This window comes from Crinia signifera, chromosome 3 (assembly GCF_055691185.1).
Source record: "Crinia signifera chromosome 3, ASM5569118v1, whole genome shotgun sequence".
Lineage (NCBI taxonomy): Eukaryota > Metazoa > Chordata > Amphibia > Anura > Myobatrachidae > Crinia > Crinia signifera.
Genome location: NC_139219.1, coordinates 10,902,929 through 10,922,090, shown reverse-complemented (window position 1 = coordinate 10,922,090; position 19,162 = coordinate 10,902,929). Strand labels below are relative to the sequence as shown.

Sequence of the window (19,162 nt, the reverse complement as noted above, 5' to 3'; positions counted from 1 at the left end):
TTCATAATGTTGACATTAAGACACACAGTGTGAACAGCTGATTTTGTCTGCTTTTATATTAATAGTTAGGGTTAGGCTACTGTTTGAATAGGGGTAGGTTTAAGGTTAGTTTAAAAGCCAATAACAAACTACATAATAAACATGCCAAAAATTAGCTGACAACTCTCAGTGTCAACATTCTGAATGTCAACTTTTTATACCACATGACTTTCCAACCCAAGTCATGGTTTGGAAATGTTGGGATGTACAGATGTATGATACATCTAGCCTCAATACGCCATGTACCGCAAGATGAGTGGTGTGAGACAGAGGATGCTGACATCTGCATCTTGTTGTTGCCAAAATTGCATCTTCTTCATATCTCTATCTCTATGCATATTCAGGCAAGCCTATCACATTTAGGTACCACCCACATAACCCTCTGAGGCACTTATGTATTATATAGCTTCCCTTCTGGACTTGCAACTGGGTGGGACTGCTATGCTATTACTGGTGCCTGTCCTATAGATTGTAAGCTTGCAGCAGGGACCTCTATGTCTGTTTGTTTTACCCAGTTTGTTCTTTTAGTGTTGTCAACATTTGTAAAGAGCAACGGAATCTGCTGCGCTATATAAGACACTGTAACGGAATCTGCTGCGCTATATAAGATACTGTAACGGAATCTGCTGCGCTATATAAGACACTGTAACGGAATCTGCTGCGCTATATAAGATACTGTAACGGAATCTGCTGCACTATTTAAGACACTGTAACGGAATCTGCTGCGCTATATAAGACACTGTAACGGAATCTGCTGCGCTATATAAGACGCAGTAACGGAATCTGCTGCGCTATATAAGACACTGTAACGGAATCTGCTGCGCTATATAAGACGCAGTAACGGAATCTGCTGCGCTATATAAGACGCAGTAACGGAATCTGCTGCGCTATATAAGACACTGTAACGGAATCTGCTGCGCTATATAAGACGCAGTAACGGAATCTGCTGCGCTATATAAGACGCAGTAACGGGATCTGCTGCGCTATATAAGACACTGTAACGGAATCTGCTGCGCTATATAAGACGCAGTAACAGAATCTGCTGCACTATATAAGACGCTATAACGGAATCTGCTGCGCTATATAAGACGCTGTAACGGAATCTGCTGCGCTATATAAGACGCTGTAACGGAATCTGCTGCGCTATATAAGACACTGTAACGGGATCTGCTGCGCTATATAAGACACTAACGGAATCTGCTGCACTATATAAGACGCTGTAACGGAATCTGCTGCGTTATATAACACACTGTAACGGAATCTGCTGCGCTATATAAGACGCAGTAACAGAATCTGCTGCACTATATAAGACACTGTAACGGAATCTGCTGCGCTATATAAGACGCAGTAACGGAATCTGCTGCGCTATATAAGACGCAGTAACGGGATCTGCTGCGCTATATAAGACACTAACGGAATCTGCTGCGCTATATAAGACACTGTAACAGAATCTGCTGCGCTATATAAGACACTGTAACGGAATCTGCTGCGCTATATAAGACGCAGTAACAGAATCTGCTGCACTATATAAGACACTGTAACAGAATCTGCTGCGCTATATAAGACGCAGTAACGGGATCTGCTGCGCTATATAAGAAACTGTAAATAAAGTAAAATAATAGAAGATGCACAAGCAGGCCATGTTGATTAAAATTTATATTCTGAATTGGACTGCTACATTATAACGTAACATTTCATATGCAGATAGCGCCACAGTCATTTTAATCAGGCAGCATATCATTTTAATCAGCAAGGTCTGCTTGTGCATCTTATAGGCACAGCAATGCAAATAAGATGCATTTTTAAGAAGCTAGAAGAATCTGAACACATCTGTAAGTCTGGCGGAAGTGAACTGGTAAATGATTAAGTGCAAAAATATGATGCAGCAAAGAGTGTGCCAAAATAACTGAAGGTTAATCTTTCTTCATCTTATCCCAAAAAATTGTGGTAAATTAAATACTTTAACGATTTGTGAGTTTCATGTTTTCTTGCCCCCCCATCCCATATACACTATCGAGTGTATTGCAGGAATCGATGAACATTAGCAACAATGATTGGATTAAACCTTTTTAGGCTGGGATTGTGGACACAACAGGTTCTCTCTATGGTAAATGTACTTTCATATCATGATTCGCTAAATGCAACAAAAAAACCTGTCTCTTCTTAAGTTATCAGGTAACCAAGATGTTTCCACATCAAAAGCAACTTTGAACAGTCTGAAAAGATCCATAGTGTAATGTACAATATAGACACACACAGATATTTTATAAGGACCTTCTAATAAGGTGTTTCAGTGCTGATTTTATCCCACAATCCTCTCTGGCACTTATCGCTTTGGGGGATAATTCAGCAGGATTAGACCCATTCATCTTTAGCAGGGAAGAAGAGAGTAATGTTAATTATTAATGAATTTCTCTATACTCAGATAGATGTGCTAGGAATTGAAACATTCCATATGTATTACAGCTCCGAAAAAGGCTGGTTTATAAAATCCCATAATATTTTCATTTTGTCTCTTTGCTGTAAAAGAAAGTCCTCTTTCTATATTTTATAATGATGTGCTATTCCGTGACCTACTGTGGTTATTTCTATGTCCTGCTTCTCCTGCAGGCAACATATCCAATTTCACTGTATACTTTCCCTGCTGAGTTTAAAGTCACTATTTATTATTTATTCAGATCCCATATTCTGCTCACCGTCATGGAAGGAAAAAGGTATTTATTGATATTATCCTTAACCTGTTTCTATATTATGTACATTTCCAGTAAGTCCACCGCTGCAAATCCTCATTTGTCTATATGTCCCATGAAAAAAAAATATATATATATAAATATATATAATCCTTCATACTAAGGCAGGTTCTCTGTGGTTCATATCAGCGGAATGCAGGCCAGCAAGGAACAATATTTCTCATTTATTTCCCAATCTCATTTGCTTTGACACTTTATCTATGAGAAGAAAAATCACTCTGTATGTTTGACATGTTTATCTGCTTAAATTCACTGACGTTTTATCATGGTTTTTTTGTTTTTCAATTATTTTATTGTTTTACGCTTTTCTGAGTTATTTTCTGTAGATAATTGCACGTCGTTTACTGATTCGTAAAGGTGCATTTGCGGGGACATCAAACAGACCGTAAAAGTGACTTACCTTTGTAAGCTGTAATCAGAAAGGCTTGCAAACACAGAAGTCATTAATTGTGTTCACAGTCAGCGCTGCTTTCAGCCATGTGAGGAAGGCAACATACATTTTTTCTTAGAAAAGGGATTTTTGGTCCCTATGGAAAATGGTGTATTGAACTCATATTGAATGGAAAATGAACAATGGAATTACTAACATTTCTCAAATATTCGATTTTGACTCTAAGGGCCAGACGTAATAGCATCTGGGGTTGGTGGCCGTGTTGGGATGCCGGCCGAACTCGGACATTATTTTAAAGGGGCAATCATTTTTTTTTAAAGGAGGAATTATTTTTTTGTCTTGTAAATGATTGCCGCTTTAAAAAGACACGTGAGTTTCCGGAATCCCGCATAAACGCTGAACTTGGTTGCGATTACATCTGGTCCTAGATGTGTGAAGTATTTTCTGTAATTACACCAGGAAGAAAAAAAAGTTCATTAGATAGTATTGTCTTTTTATTACCAGAGATATGTCACATTTGTACATTTGTTTCATTTGGGGCGCTAAAAATAAATGATGTCTTGCCCATTTATGTCAAACAAACATATACAATACTATTAGAATATATACTGTATATATATAATGTGTGCGTACATCCAGCAATCCAAATCCTTAACAAATTTACAGTTGCCAGGTGTCTTCCAAAATTAATTTACAAGCAATGTGATATTTGCGGCACTCATGGCCTTATAGATTCTCATAATAACATGAAGCAGATGGTTTTCATGTGAATCTATAAGACCTTAAGGGCCGCCAACATCACACTGATAATTTTATCAAAAATTTAGTATGGATATACCATGGCACTGTGGAAACCACTGGCCAGTTGCCCTCCGCAAATGCCCCCAAGGCAGCCGCACATACACTCACAGATAAAAAAAAAAGCGGCACTCCGGCTGAAAATAATCAAGCCTAAGACAGCATTGTTAGATCAACAGTTCAGCGCTTTAATGCACTTTTTCCAAGAACAGCAGATATGAAATGTTAACATTGCTGTCTTATGCTTTATTTTTTTACATCCGGAGTCCCTCTGCTCTGTGAGTATATATATTGTGTATATGTATATATGCATACCTATATACACATATACATAATGTGATCACAATATTTAGAACACTATGTACACCCAGTAAAAAGTACAATTCATGATCATTTTCAATCATTTTGACAGGTTAGGAAATTTGGACTGTGAGATTATTTTATGACAGGTTCACATTTAAAACCATATATGAGTGCTAAAAATTTTTTTCCAAGTTTAAAAGTATATGTAAGTGTCATCATTTAAAAACAGCTTGAAAATAAAAAGACAAAAAAAATAGTAAACTTTTTAGGTGGAATTGTAAGATTTAACATAGAATACTAAAGTATACTTATTTTGGATGTGTGATATATAATATATGCTGGGTTCCCTTTTTGGCATCTAATGGTCCCATGTTGCACATTACAGTCCAAATGTGTATTAATGTACTCTTAATGTAACCAGTGGCGCAACTAAAAATTTTGCGCCCCCCCCCCCCCGCCGAACTGTGGGCAGCACTTCCCACTGTTAACCCCCCTCACCCCCCACAGCAAAGTTAACCCCCCCACTCCAAAAGCCACTGTAGCAGTACATCTGTACCTCTGTGGTCCTGGCTCCCCTGTCCGCTTCTGGCTACTACAGCGTCTAATGTAAACGGACTATCACAAAATGTCCGCCCCCATACAGCAGACAGTTTTCTGCTTTATGGGGGCAGACATTTTGTGATGGTCCATTCAGATTAGAAGCTGTAGTAGCCAGGAGCTGACAGGGGAGCCAGGACCACAGAGGTACAGCTAGACTGTTACAGTGGCTTTTTGAGTTAGAAGCAGAATCGGGTCCTGACCACAGAGGTGGCAGGTGAGCTCACAGCATGCCGCAGTGGCAGCAGCATTACAATAGCCCCGCAGACCCCTGGCACCAACACCTATACAGCGCCTCCCCACCAATGTGGGGTCTACAAGGCTATTGTTACACCCCACTGACTGTAACATTCTCATTTAATGAAATGAGAAATTCTTCGAGACTTGACATATTCACCTACTTCACTCATTTGAAATAAGACGATGGGTTTGATCTGAAATGTTTTTGTGACCATATGTTGCTTATCCCAATGAAGTCAGGAATCCAAGATAGGTATACTTTAATTTTCTTTTTTGCCTAAAAAATTATCTCTGTCCGAGACCTTGAATTATAATTCATCAGGGGTCAACAATTTTGAAGATAAATTTGCTTCTATGCAGATATTTATTGACCTGTACATCTACTGAATATTGTCATATTATTGGTTTTAAATAGTATTTATTGTCACTTTAAGATAAATGTTCTGTCATTTGGAATCCCTGATTGGAACTTGTGAGCCTATTATGTTCATTGTGTATATGATTATTCACCTTATTAATATGTACAATAGTTTTCTACCTTAAAATTGAAATACATTAGCAGTCAGCCATTTTGTCTTCATTGCCCATCTGGGGCAAGAAGTAAGCTCATTGGTTGTACTCAATATTCCCTAATTTATATCAACAATGAATATTGCCTTGTATCCATAAATATAAATAATGTGCTCTACTGATTTTTAAGATGATCAGAAAATTGTAATATTTTATTTTAATAAGTTGAACATTTTGAGAATTTTAAAGTTAATTTTAAACAATGTCTTTAACGGTGTTTAATTATACATATATAGAATATTCATTGTTATATGTTTTATAATTAATTATAATATAATTAGTATTTTAATAAAGTAATAAGTGTGAATGTGGGTAAAAATAAGTATTTTAATATTGTCAAAAAGTGCATTCATTTATTTAGCAAAAGAAAAAGCATTACATTATTAAAGTCTTAATCTGAAGTAATTGTAATCAATTTTCATGAGTTCCCCTTGATCTTCTGGTAGCTCAAAGATAATCTACAATTAAAAAGCTTTTTTTTACCTGTACTGTATAATGGGAACGGTCATGAGGAGATAATAATGAAGCAATTATGAACTCACAGCAATGTTCTATTGACATTTTAACATTAAAAATTAATTTAAATTTTAGCAGAAATAGAAGAATTTAAAAATACCAACTAAATGACAGTTATGCAATTAAACATAGATGTTTCAAGAAGAAAGACTATAGTAATTGTCAAATTAAAGCGTAGGAAGTAATTACTCTTATTGCTCAGAGAGAAATACTCCAATTTACCACAATTAATTATTTTAAGGGTTCTAATATGTATTGTTTTGTTTTTTTAGTATCATGCTACCCAGGTGTAATAAGATGTCAGAAAACCATACCAAGTCTTGTTACTTTTATTAATGGGATACTGTAAATAAAAATAACTTTCCAGTCACAAAATGATTTTCAAGTAGCTCAAACGCTAGTTTTTCCTTGTCTTATTTGCAATTCAAACTGTTAATTAAAATTCAAATAGTGGAAAATAAGGTATCCTTTTTGGTTAATTCATTTTCAACTTGTTTTTACTTTTTAAGGTGTAATATGTTTTGCAACCTATATTTGCTGTTGTTGTTTTGTTGCATGATACAGTTACAATATTTACGAATTAAAACTGGAAACATTTATTGATCTGTACACCCAATTTAATTTAAATTAAATTGCTGCTAGTTTGGGCTAATATGACTACCAATACCAATTAGCATGCAATAGATAAGCACCTAAAACACTGATAATGACTACTAAAAAGAAATCTACTGCTTTAGCCAAATCTGATAAACAAATAACTGGATTCAAAAATGTTAAAACTACAGTAATTTGGACAAAGATCTTGATCTGAGTGACCTTCTTTGCTAGTGTTTGAACAGCTAATGGAGTTGTACAATATATGTGATGTATATGTTAAAGTTGTATTTTTGCTAAACTTGATGGTTATTTCCTAATAACTACCCTGTTAAAATACACTGTTGGAATGAAATATATGCAATAGGAATTATTTAATTTTGATCATGTAATATTTGGAATACTAAAGCATAGCAACACATATGTATAGAGAAGGAAAAGTTTTACCTGGTGATTGGTCACATGACTTCCTAAAATCACTCTTTACTTACCATGGTGGCAAGTCACATTAATCCACTTAATAAAGTTTTTCTAGACCAATTAATTCCGTTAGGAAATGGAAGAGCTAAACTCATGTATAAACTCTGCTTCAAGAAAAATAAGAGCAGACAACAACCTCAAAGAAAATTACTTTGACACAAAAAGTCAGTCATGATATAAGTAATTTTTGAAAAATAATCAGAGACACAAGTGCAAAGAAAATCTAAAAAATCAAGGAGGCAGTTAGCTGAAACAATTCAAAATGAAATCTAAAAGAAAATAAGAAATTATATTTCATGCCACTGGCACACTGTATTTGTCTGTCTATGAATCCATAGTATCTACAAAAATAAAAGTTAAATATAACACAAAATTTCCAAGTACAAGCTGTATGTCTCAAAGGAATTTTGGTACTTTTTTTTTTAATCAAGCTTCCCTACTTTATTAGCTTGTCAACTCAACTCCTAAAGTTTTTAATAGCTTTAAAGGAGAACTAATCAAAGTCAACTGGGTCTGTTTTAAACCTACTTGCACTGACATAGAAAAGTCCATAAAACATGACCTAGATAGTGGGATCACCTTATTTCTGTGTAGACTTCTGCTCTAGAACACAGTAAAATCATTTATATGGCAAATACAAAACTATTTTTCTAACAGCAAGAAGTCAATCATAGTTGCTACAGTATCACAAAGTCAGCCATGCATACCAAAATTTTTAATTAACTAGTAAAAAATAAAATGCCAAAAAAATGGTAAATTCAGTGGGGGTTTTTTTGTGCAAAAATAAGTTGGATTGCTGTAAGATACATATGTTATTAAATATTTAAATTATAAACCAAATTCAGAATGCTCACTTCATAACACTATCAGAAAACGTAAACATAACACTTGTGTTCTTGTGTATTTTTAAATCTAGTTTAATTCTGTTTTTCTCCATAACTTTTAATCACCATGTATGGCTTAATTGATATTTTAAACATTATCTGGATGTAATTTATTTTAATATGTTTTAATTTAACAAAAAAAAGTTTTTATATCTATAATCGTATAATTTAAAAATAAAATCACAGTCCACATCCCATCTGACTATGTCAAATACAAAATTTTCCATCATAGTTTATGCATTAATGTATAGTCAAATAAAATATATATTAATTCTATATAAATAATATATAATTTATTTGTGTCATACTGATATTGGGTGAAAAAAGCATGGTCATTTACATTTTATGAACATAGGGGGAAATACAATTGTGCCTGATACATTTTTTGTTGAAAAAAAATGGACTGTTATCGAGTTTTGTGCTCGATGATGCACCCCATTTTTTCCCCCCCAAATCTACCCATTTTAGGGCAAAAATATATGAATCCCGGATAAGTTCCTGGATGCAGGTGTTTTTGCAAACACAAAAATGGACCAGTTATCAAATCCCTGATAGCGCTGGCTTTTGGGGATAATTGGATACCTGCCCCATTGTAATTTACCACGGCTAATTGAATTCCCCCATAGTATTGTAAGTATTGTATTCATTTTGATCATATGAAATAAAATGAACAGTACAGTACATTGGTTTTATTTATCTGTGGTTAAGGAGATGCAAATTAAATCTTTTAACACCCAATATAAAAATAAATAAAATAATAATAATATTATCAGCATTATTATTATTCCAGAATATTTCATAGAAATAATAATGCACCTTCCAAATAATGTATATTCATTTAAATTAGAATAATAACAAACATTTTTAAAATGTTGAATAGGCACTTACTGGAATTACAGTTAATCCTGATACAGTCTAGATAGGAAAGAATAGATGAGAAATGAAAATTTATCCTTCAAGGTATTAGCTGCAGACATCCAATAAAATAACAGTCCACCCTTCCGGGGACAGACACATGCAAATGTGGCCACGTTGTTTAAAAGTATTACTGCGCCACTCTTACTTAGACACAAAATTGTCTTAATAATTCAAGTAACTATTTATTTTAAATGGCCATTTCAAACAGTGCTATGTGGAAACAAATCTAAGTATATTGTATGGCAATCAAAGATGTAGAATCTAGACAGGAAGCTACAATTCCCCCATATGTGCAAGAACATTGAATGGTAAGCAATTAAATTAGCTATATTATTCCGTCACAATGGGGTGAAGAGCTTTCCACGAAAAGATTTGTCATCTCTGGTAACTATGTTCTACCTCAAAGGTAAAAAAAAAAATTGATTACAAAAATAGTATTTACTGTAATATATATACTGTTTATATACGTTATAAACAGATATATTGTGCTAAAACCCTGTTTTAGTTGTCAATGCAATTTCATGAAGTAGAAGGGTGACGAATATGCGAAAAAAAATATTTCCTGGTAAATTAACTCAATAGTTTTTAAAAATATATTTCATATATGTTCAAAAGATAGTCAGTATACTCTATAAAAACAATCTGCAGAATGAGATTCTTTTTGTGTTTCGTAAATAGCTCACTTTTATTCCTTTGAGGAGTAGTACATATTCTTTACAACCAAGATTTAGTTTCCACATAGCAGAGTATTTCATGTGTCGTCAACCGCATCAGAAAAGTGGTGGCAAACAGTCTGAGATCAAAATATGCACACATCTTGCTACAGAACGTATTGCACTGATGGAACCTCTGGTGCTTTTAAACATATCTAGCAAACTGTAAGTCAGCCACTAGAGGGAGACAAAGGAGTGTCTAAAAAATATTATTGAACGTTTCTTCCTTGAACCTACAGTATTTTGCCTGTTTTTTTTTTTTTTTATGTATCGTATCCAGTGGTTTATTTTAATGTCATTAGGCAATACATTCTATCTTAATTACATAAGTTCTTAAATCAGAGTTAAGAAAAAAAAAATAAAGTAAAACAAATACTCTACATAGAGTAAATGAGGATTTTATAAAAACCTACATAAAATCAATATAACATTTTCTGTGGCTGCTTTTAAAAGGTGTGTTCATGTTTAATTTTTTTTTTTTTTTTTTTATCCACCAGAGCATCTTTTCTGTGTAAGAGATTGTGTGGATTATGATCTTCAGACTGTTTGCTAAGGGCCGCAGACCTTGGTCATTGAAGGGTTATGTTCACTTTCGATATAGAAAACTTTAAAATAATGCAATCACAGGAAAAAAAATATTTATTGTACAAGAGATTGTTTAAAAAGAGAAGCACAGAATGTTTAAATTGGTCAAATATATATCTCCGATCTTGTCACGTTATCACATCTATATTTCCCTAATAATATTTTACTAAAAGTGTAGTTTCTGATCTAATAAAATGGTTAGTGATATAATAAACACTTTTTTTGTCTTCTCTTTTTAACAGACAAGAGTAAAAAAATAAAAACTTTATTTCTTGTGCAAGCAAAATAAATCAAAAAAGTTTTTAAAAAACATTTTTAGATATAAACACTGAAGACAAATAAAAAGAGAAAATTAAACAAGGGGAAAAGGCAGGCAAGAATACATATGTAGACTTTACAGACAAGTTAATTTTTTCTTTTCAGTGTTACCTAAGTTAACCGTAAGTTTTACGCGTCCAGCATCTAGTTCTAAACGTAGGGTATCTGCCGAATCTCTCGAAGTGGTTGCCATTAAAATGCCATATGCGCGCTGAGACCGAAACCGCAAGGAGACATCTTCCGCCTCTGTGTGCATCACTACAGGGAGCTGAATCTTCATAAACATGCTTCCGTCATAACTTAAAACTGTTGCCTCTGAAAAACATAAAAAAAATCATCGGTCATTATTTTTCATTCTTCTGGATATTTCTGCAATGCATTCTGTAATTCACAGATCTCTGCCCTAAATATATTGTCATTCTATAGTTCCTTTTTATTACAATAAAGTACAGTACTGATTAATACAGTACTGAAGGGAAATGGAGATCAGCTATTTCAGAAATACTTTAGAGTACATTTATCAAACCTTTAAAAGAATAAGTGGATTTATTGTGAACTCATTGCTGTGAACTCATTGCTGCCTCGTCCTGGGGGGCAGCAATGAGTTTTTTTGCTTTCTGGATTTCTGGCTTAATTAATTAAAAGTATAATAGAGCAACAACATTTGTAACTAATTGGAGCTCCATTGAAACACTGGATGACAGCATTTGATAACCGTGGACCTACAAAGTATACATTCCTCCTAAAACACATTTCCTCACTTTTGAACAGCGTGTCCTGTGCCAGATTAAGGTGGGGAGAAAAAACATGGGTGATAACCCTGCACCCCCACACACACACACTGGGTCCCTCCCAAACAAGGATAATCTGACCCTGCAGTTGCTGTGCACCTTTTCCTAGACAGGGGCTGCTGATGCTCTGAGTTGTGCATGCGCAGACTGTAAACAGTGCACAGAAGCTCCCCTGTCCCCTAGTGGGTGGCATGGGGACAGGGGGGTTCACTGGGGTTATATTAGGGGGGCTTAGTTTCCCTGGAGCCACCACAAACAGAACTGTTCTATAACAGTAATAATAGCAACAGCAGCAATAATAATAATAATAGCAGCAACAACCAATAATAATAATAATAATAATAATAATAATAATAATTATAATTGCACAGAAGATTGTGACTCAAATTAAAGTCAGTTAAACCATGCCTTGTCCCCTATATAGGGTCACATATTTCCCTGGAAACATAGGATTTATTAAAAGCTTATGGCAGTGGTGCATGATTTCTTATCTACTGTCCTCATCACAATTTAAAGTTCCATGTTGACTTCAGCACAACAAACAAACAAACAACCAGTAATAACTGTGGCATCAGTATAAAAGTTTAATCGAAGATGATAATATTTCACTAGTTCCTTCCACTAAAAGCCAAACCTGAACACTGATAGCACAGAGCAGAATCATCAGTTATGATGCCAACTGGGCAGACAGCTGGGCATCACCAGCCATCAAATACCCAAATGTATCTCTAAAAGCTTTACAGCAGCATTATAACAGGAAAGGCAACAGACACTGCTCAATGCAACAACAGACATTACAAACACAGACATAAAATACACCACAAATGGAGAGAGCATAATGGAATAATAGATGAGAGATAATTACATAAACTAGTTATTTTCACATTCATTTTAGAATGACTAATGGTAAAAAAAAAATGTTTTGGTCAAAACAGGATTGTAAGAGAGAAGTGCTTCGTATACAGTAACAGAACCATATACTGTACCAGGATCTGATATATATATATATATATATATATATATATATATATATATATATATATATATATATATATACTGTTTGTCTGTAGCTTAAACCTAGAGTATATATTGTATACCTGTGAGAATCTTAAGCAAAATATAGGCTCATGCTGTGCCTGACAATGCAAACGAGAGTGGGAGCCAAATTATATTGATGTGACATCTGTCATTCCATCTGCCGCATTCCATAAAAAATGAAACCAACCCCGAGATTAGACTGATGTTTTTGGTTTTATGTATAATCAGGGAAAGATCATAATGCCGAAATAAATCATACTTACTTTCGTGGCAGCAGGATAAAAAGCAAAACAAAAGTGCATGTTGTTGCCTTCATAAATTGTGAGTTTTAAAACTCTTATAAATCCAGATGTAGAGAGGCAAAGAAAAAAGCACAATGCAAATACTATACTACAGTATAGCACTTTTTTAAACAATGTTTTTGTTTGTTTACAAACGATGTATATAATAGTATATTGGCCTGTGCTGTTCTTGGTACTTATTGTTTTTTGTTTTGTTTTTGTACAGGTTTTACAAGTTGATTTTATACCTTAAACACTAGAGTGCACGAGGGGAAGGGGGTTCTGAGTACCCATAAAGCCCACCTGAAAAAAGATTGATATTAAGTATGATATTAAAAAGTCCCGGAGGCAACGTGACGAGATTTTATTTTTGGACCCCCCTCCCAGAAAAAAAAAACACATTTGTTTGCCACTGTTAAATACACAAACTGTTGGCACCTTCTAACTAAAAGATAATAACATTCAGGGTCAGCTTGACCATTAAGCAGTTTTTGGCTGCCTAGGGTGGAGGGAACTGGGGGGGGGGGGGGGGTTAGTCAGCCTATTGCAAAATGAAGGATGTTTTGTGAGGAAGACATCCTTGTTGTGTTTAATACAGGTGGTGGCTGTGGAACTTTTTGTATTTTGGCTATGGGGGGGGGGGGAGTAGTTTGGAGGGGGGGGTAGTTTGATAATACATATTTGCTGAATTTGTTCGTGGTGCTACAACACCAATTGGGGAAGATAGAGCTACAGCTCCTGACCGCTACAATAAAAGCTGTCGGACAGCGGATGGTGGGGGCAGGGACCCGCAAGCGTCTCTCTCTCTGTCGCGCGTCCCACTGTACCTGTCCGTTAGCTGGGCGGGAGGGAGCCAACATCGGTGCGGAGCAGGGATTCTGAGAGAATGGGGCATGCGCACTCTCCCCCTTTCTGGCGCACGGCACTGGATGGCAATAGCGATAGCCTCGCTGGGAGCCGCTCTAACAAGAGTGGCTCCATATGTGCATTGTAAGCTCCACTGGGGCAGGGACTGATATGAATGTTCAAATATTCTCTGTACAGCGCTGCGGAATATGTGTGCGCTATATAAATAACTGGTAATAAATAAATAAACAATAATATATAGTAAAGACCTGTACTATAACTGTACTATATAGTCTTGCCTGCACAGTCTATTTTCCTATTTGATATGGACTAAATGGGAGCATGTATCGGGATCGAATCGGCATCAAATGTGGCTGACAACGATTCGATTTTTATCCGATTTTTATTTGATTTTACCTATATAAGCAAAATCAAATAGAAAATACTCTAAACCAAACCGTGTGTACACACTATTAGAGTAACTTAAGACTGTGGATGAATTATGTTCTTCTCCAACTTAACAGTCTTCATATATAATACATCATTGCTGACTTTGCTGCCCCCTCCTCCGGGAAAGGACAGCCCAATCAGCTCAAAGGGGAAATACTGTAGTGTCCATAATGCTGGCCTGCACGGGAGGGTTCTGTGGCACAATCAAATCATTGTGGCTCTGACCCCCCGCTATACAGTGGCTCTGACCCCTCCCCCCCCCCCCCGCTATACAGTGCAGTGAAACCAGGCATTATAAAAGTGGCTGGTGGTCCTACAATAACACATTTCAGCACAAATCTTTTCATCGAGCCCCCTAAGACCAACCACTTGTGCTCTGTGAGTGGAGTCTAGGTTGTGTGGGAGACACCAAATTTTCAGGATTCTCCTGGTTGTCCCAAGTGAGTAGGCTAGTATATAATGCCTTATGGAGGTGATATTTTTCAATTAGCACTTCAAAATGTAAATTTCTATTTATCTTCACATTTAGGCGTTCCCATATGGTAATGAGGCAGCCCGCCGCCCCATGCCCCACTCCGCCCCTGCCCGCAAGGCTGCTTGTGTGTACCCAGGGAACGATCTGTTCGCCGTGGCCGCACACAAAGCGCTTGCACATGCACAGAAACGCACATGCCCATGCGCAATAAGAAAACACCGGACCCCCGGGCGAACAAGGGGACCCTGCGAATGGACATGAATAAGGTCCACAGTCTATCACTTCCTCTTTCATCTATATGTAATATATACAGCTGGATATGACAAACATGTTATTTATACTGATAATGTAGCTTCTATCCAGTAATATTGTTGTGTTATAGCAATTGATGGGTACACTATGGTGACCTATCATGTTCACGTTATTCATTTCTAAATGGATCTCTTTCTCAGATCACCTCACACTTTTTGACTAAGTAAAAGAACGACAGCATTGGGTAAATCAAAGCCAGAATAACATTGGGGGAAGGCACAAGGTAATCCAATGCCACAAAGTCCAACATGTCATATATACTGTTGACTCATCCAGTTAATGGTCGGCTAAGGAGATTCTTATATTCAAGGGTAAAGTGCGTGTAAAGGGGATGCAGTCACTTTCCCGGCAGTCAGAATCCCGGCGGTCAAGATCCTGACACCGGAATCCCGACCGCCGAAATCCCAGCACTTTGTCCATAAAGGGAGAATAAATTAGCGTGGCGAGCACAGTGAGTCCGCAAGAGGGGGGGGGAGCCACGCCCTCCCCCTTGTCGGGATTTCGTCAGTCGGGATTCCGGCATCAGGATTTTGACCGCCAGGACTCCGACCACCAGGATTCCATACCAATTCCTTGTAGAGAATGCAACATAAAATCTATTTTGATTAGCACCCATTAAAGTAGTGTATTAATTAATGTTAACACTTGTTAATGGGTATTGGCATGGATTTGCATGTTATCATGGCCATGGTACCGTTGACCCCCTGGTTATTGGGAATTTTTTCTAACATAAAAAAAACCCCCAGATAATTCTCGGCTTCGGGACTAATTGGATTACCCCTGGGCATCAATAAGACTACGATTATCTAATTGAATCCAAGCCTTGATGTATTAAACCTCAAAATGTTAATTCACTGGCTGGTTCACCCTAAACTTTCTCTGGGTGACAACTTGCGGGATAATAGCTGACCCAGTCTAAAGTACAGTATGGCCAATAAGTCCATGACCCAGTGCTGGTTACATCACAGGCCTGCATTGCCATCCTCCATATTTGAATTTCCTTTTGAAGTAAGATCAATATTTTCTAACTTAAGTAGAAAAGATGGTGTTAAAATTCATTAAAAATAATATATATATATAATTTTAAATGAGAGATATTTGGATTCAGATTCACTCAGTTCTTAATGCCAAATTAGAGCAAGTTTGAAACATGTGACAGCCAGATAGCCAATGAGTTTCAGTTTTGAGATCTGAGTAAATCCATGTAAATCTGAACCAGAACATATCTATTTTAGACACATTTAACAGAAATAACTAAAATAAATACAGTGAAGGATGAACAGAGCGAGGTCACCGTGGCGGTAGATTCTGGTAGACACAAACTACGGTATTCCATCTATTTTTACATCAAAAACTGACTTTTATGTGCAAAGGATTTGTGAAAGGAAAGAATTCAGTGACTAAAAAGCTAAAATAGCAGTCAGTGGTATTAAAATACTGAACACAAACACACGCACGCACACACACGCATACAGTATATACATAAAGTGTCTGTGTGGCTCCGAAACACTGCCATCTGTTGGCAGCAAGTGGAACTACATCTACTAGCTTTTGAAGGATTTGCATCGAGCGGATTTACACTATATACTATCAGAATCTACTTCTCATTTATTTAGCACCCTTTAGAAGATAGTAGACATGATCTGATTTGTTGCCCTTAGCAACATCACATGTAAGTAGAATACACATCTTAGTAAATGTCCCCCTGCATCTTTTGTGCATTTTTTTCCCCATTACACTTCCCATCCAACCTGATGGAGCTTGAGAGGTGCTGCAAAAGAGGAATGGGTGAAACTTCTCAAATATAGGTGTGCCAAGCTTGTGGCATTATATTCAAAAAGACTTGAGGCTGTAATTGCTGCCAACGGCGGTACTGAGCAAAGGTTCTGAATACTTATGTACATGTGATTTCTGTGTTTTTTATTTTTAAGCACTGGGGTGCTTCCCTGGGCTCTCTGTATTTTTTGGGGGATCTAAACCCTTCACCTAGATATAGCAACGGGGACCCCCCAATATACAGAGAAGCTTTGACGATGGCTTGGGGGCTTATTTATACATTTGCGCAAATATGTAAAAAAAATCTCTGCATTGTGTTACCATATAGGATTTATATCTTGTTACTGGTATCATTCAGGGTGCTGGGGCAAAGCAGAGTGTATATACAGTATATATTTATGGACAGATACGCTAAGCTTACACCTGTATAATGTTTTTTATTTTGTACGTGTGTTTTTTAACCATTTGACTGCATTAAATCTGTGAATTTTGAACATTGATTTTGTGGTGATTCTATGGGACCAGTGTGTCCCTAATAAGGTTATTGTATATACACTGTAATATATGATACCTCTCTTTTCATACGGTACACACTTTGTTGTATTTATGGTTTTATTTTTCATTAATCATTCATGTTGTGGTCTTTAGACCAAATATACCTATTTCCGATAAGCTGTCATTTTATACTGTATTGGGACTACCATATAGTGTGGACAGTGCGGGTTCTTCTATCCTCCACCCCGGATGGGGTTATTCAAATACACGTGAGATCTGGTCATCTTATATTGATTTTAAATTCAAAGTTCTTGTGCATTCATTCAATTTGCAAGATTTATCTTTATATAATGAAAATGCTGCTATACATGAATTTTTAATTATTGTTTTTTAATAAATTGTTATAACTTTTTGAAATCTGATTCACTCATCCTTCATTGCTAGCGCTGCTTTTTGTGTTGTTTTTTGTACCCCTTTGCTTTACCTTAGTTTGTCATATCATCTCCAGTACACTAGTAGGCGCTCCCCTCTTCATTTCTTTCAAATTTGTTGTGTGGTGTGTACGCAGGACATAATATTACTGCATGAGGAGCTGACACTCACATACTACAGTGAGGAGTGTGTTACAAGCAGGGCCGGTGCAAGGCACCGGAGCGCCCCAGGCGAGTCGGGGTGGGGGTGCCCCGGTGCCGGGGGGGTGTACCTGTCCTGCGGCTGTGTATATCAAGCTTGCGGCGGCAGCGGAGGGTCCCTGCAGTCAAGAAATAACGAGGGCTATCCGCATGGCTACGCGGAAGTGCTTCTGTTGTGAAAACACTGGCCTCACGGCGCACGCTGATTGGCTGAATCTCAGCCAATCAGCATGCGGCCAGTGCTTCCACAACAGAAGCGCTTCCGCGTAGCCAGGCGGATAGCGCTCGTTATTTCTTGACTGCAGGGACCCCCGCTGCAGCCGCCGTAAGCTTGATATACACATCTGCAGGACAGGTACCCCTGCGGCACGGGGGGGGGGGGGGGGGCAAAATGCCGCCCTCCAGTGGCCGGCGCCCTAGGCAAATGCCTAGATTTGCCTAGTGGTGGCGCCGGCCCTGGTTACAAGCAGCCTTTCTTATTTTTGGAACATTTGTCACCTCACATTTTATATTGTGTTTTTATAAAGACACTTCACTCTCCAGTCTTATGCTTATACTGTATCTTATATAAGCAGTGTGGGCACATTGGAGAGTGCCCACACTCATCGGTACACACACACACACAAATATATACACACACACACACACACACACACACTATTTATATATATTTATTATATATATAAATATATATATATACACACACACACACACACACACACACATATATATATATACACACACACACTATTTTTATATATATATATATATATATATATATATATACACACACACACACACACACACACACACACACACACACAGTATATGAATATCTGTCTTTCTATCTATCTCCATAGTTCTAGAATTACACCTATTTAAGAATACAGTGTAACATATACAGCTACAGTAAGTATACAGTATTAATTCGTGTACATTTCATCACATGGCGCAGATGGTTAACATTCTAGCACTGACAGGGAAGCCTCAGTCACCTTCCCGTTTCAGCTCTCTGACCTTTAGTAAGTCAAATTACCTCCTACTGCGCTCTGCGAAGCAGGAACAGACTGTGCCTGCTACATGTTATTAGCCAAAGTGTGTATGCGGGCAACATAACATAGACAATACTGTGTATAATGTGTATGTAAGTCGGCATAGGTACAAAGTATATTCACGTTAGTGATGTCATACATGGAATCTTTCCGAATAGTGGTTATATTATTTGCCGAATAATGACATGAAACTAAAAATGTTTCCTGGCCATCATCCTCAATATACTCAGTAGAGGCATGAAGTGTAGGTCTACAGTAGCAGCGTCTTCTAAGAGTTAATTCTAGCAGTGCTTTCAGAAATGCTGCCATGGCAGGTTA

The 19,162-nt window shown here is 36.9% G+C and overlaps 1 protein-coding gene across 21 annotated transcripts in view; it reads right to left on the bottom strand.

Annotated features, from left to right (window-relative positions):
- Positions 1-19,162, bottom strand: part of NRXN1 (neurexin 1) — a 1,139,759-nt gene that overhangs the window by 569,413 nt on the left and 551,184 nt on the right. For 11 of the 21 annotated variants that reach the window (XM_083175246.1, XM_083175248.1, XM_083175268.1 and 8 more), the window contains 2 exons: positions 10,808-11,011; positions 9,051-9,077 (listed from right to left, as the gene is read on the bottom strand). In XM_083175246.1, coding sequence (XP_083031372.1) covers positions 9,051-9,077; positions 10,808-11,011 — 231 coding nt within the window. The remainder of the gene's footprint in view (positions 1-9,050; positions 9,078-10,807; positions 11,012-19,162) is intronic. The other 10 variants (XM_083175250.1, XM_083175251.1, XM_083175266.1 and 7 more) reach the window with 1 other exon arrangement.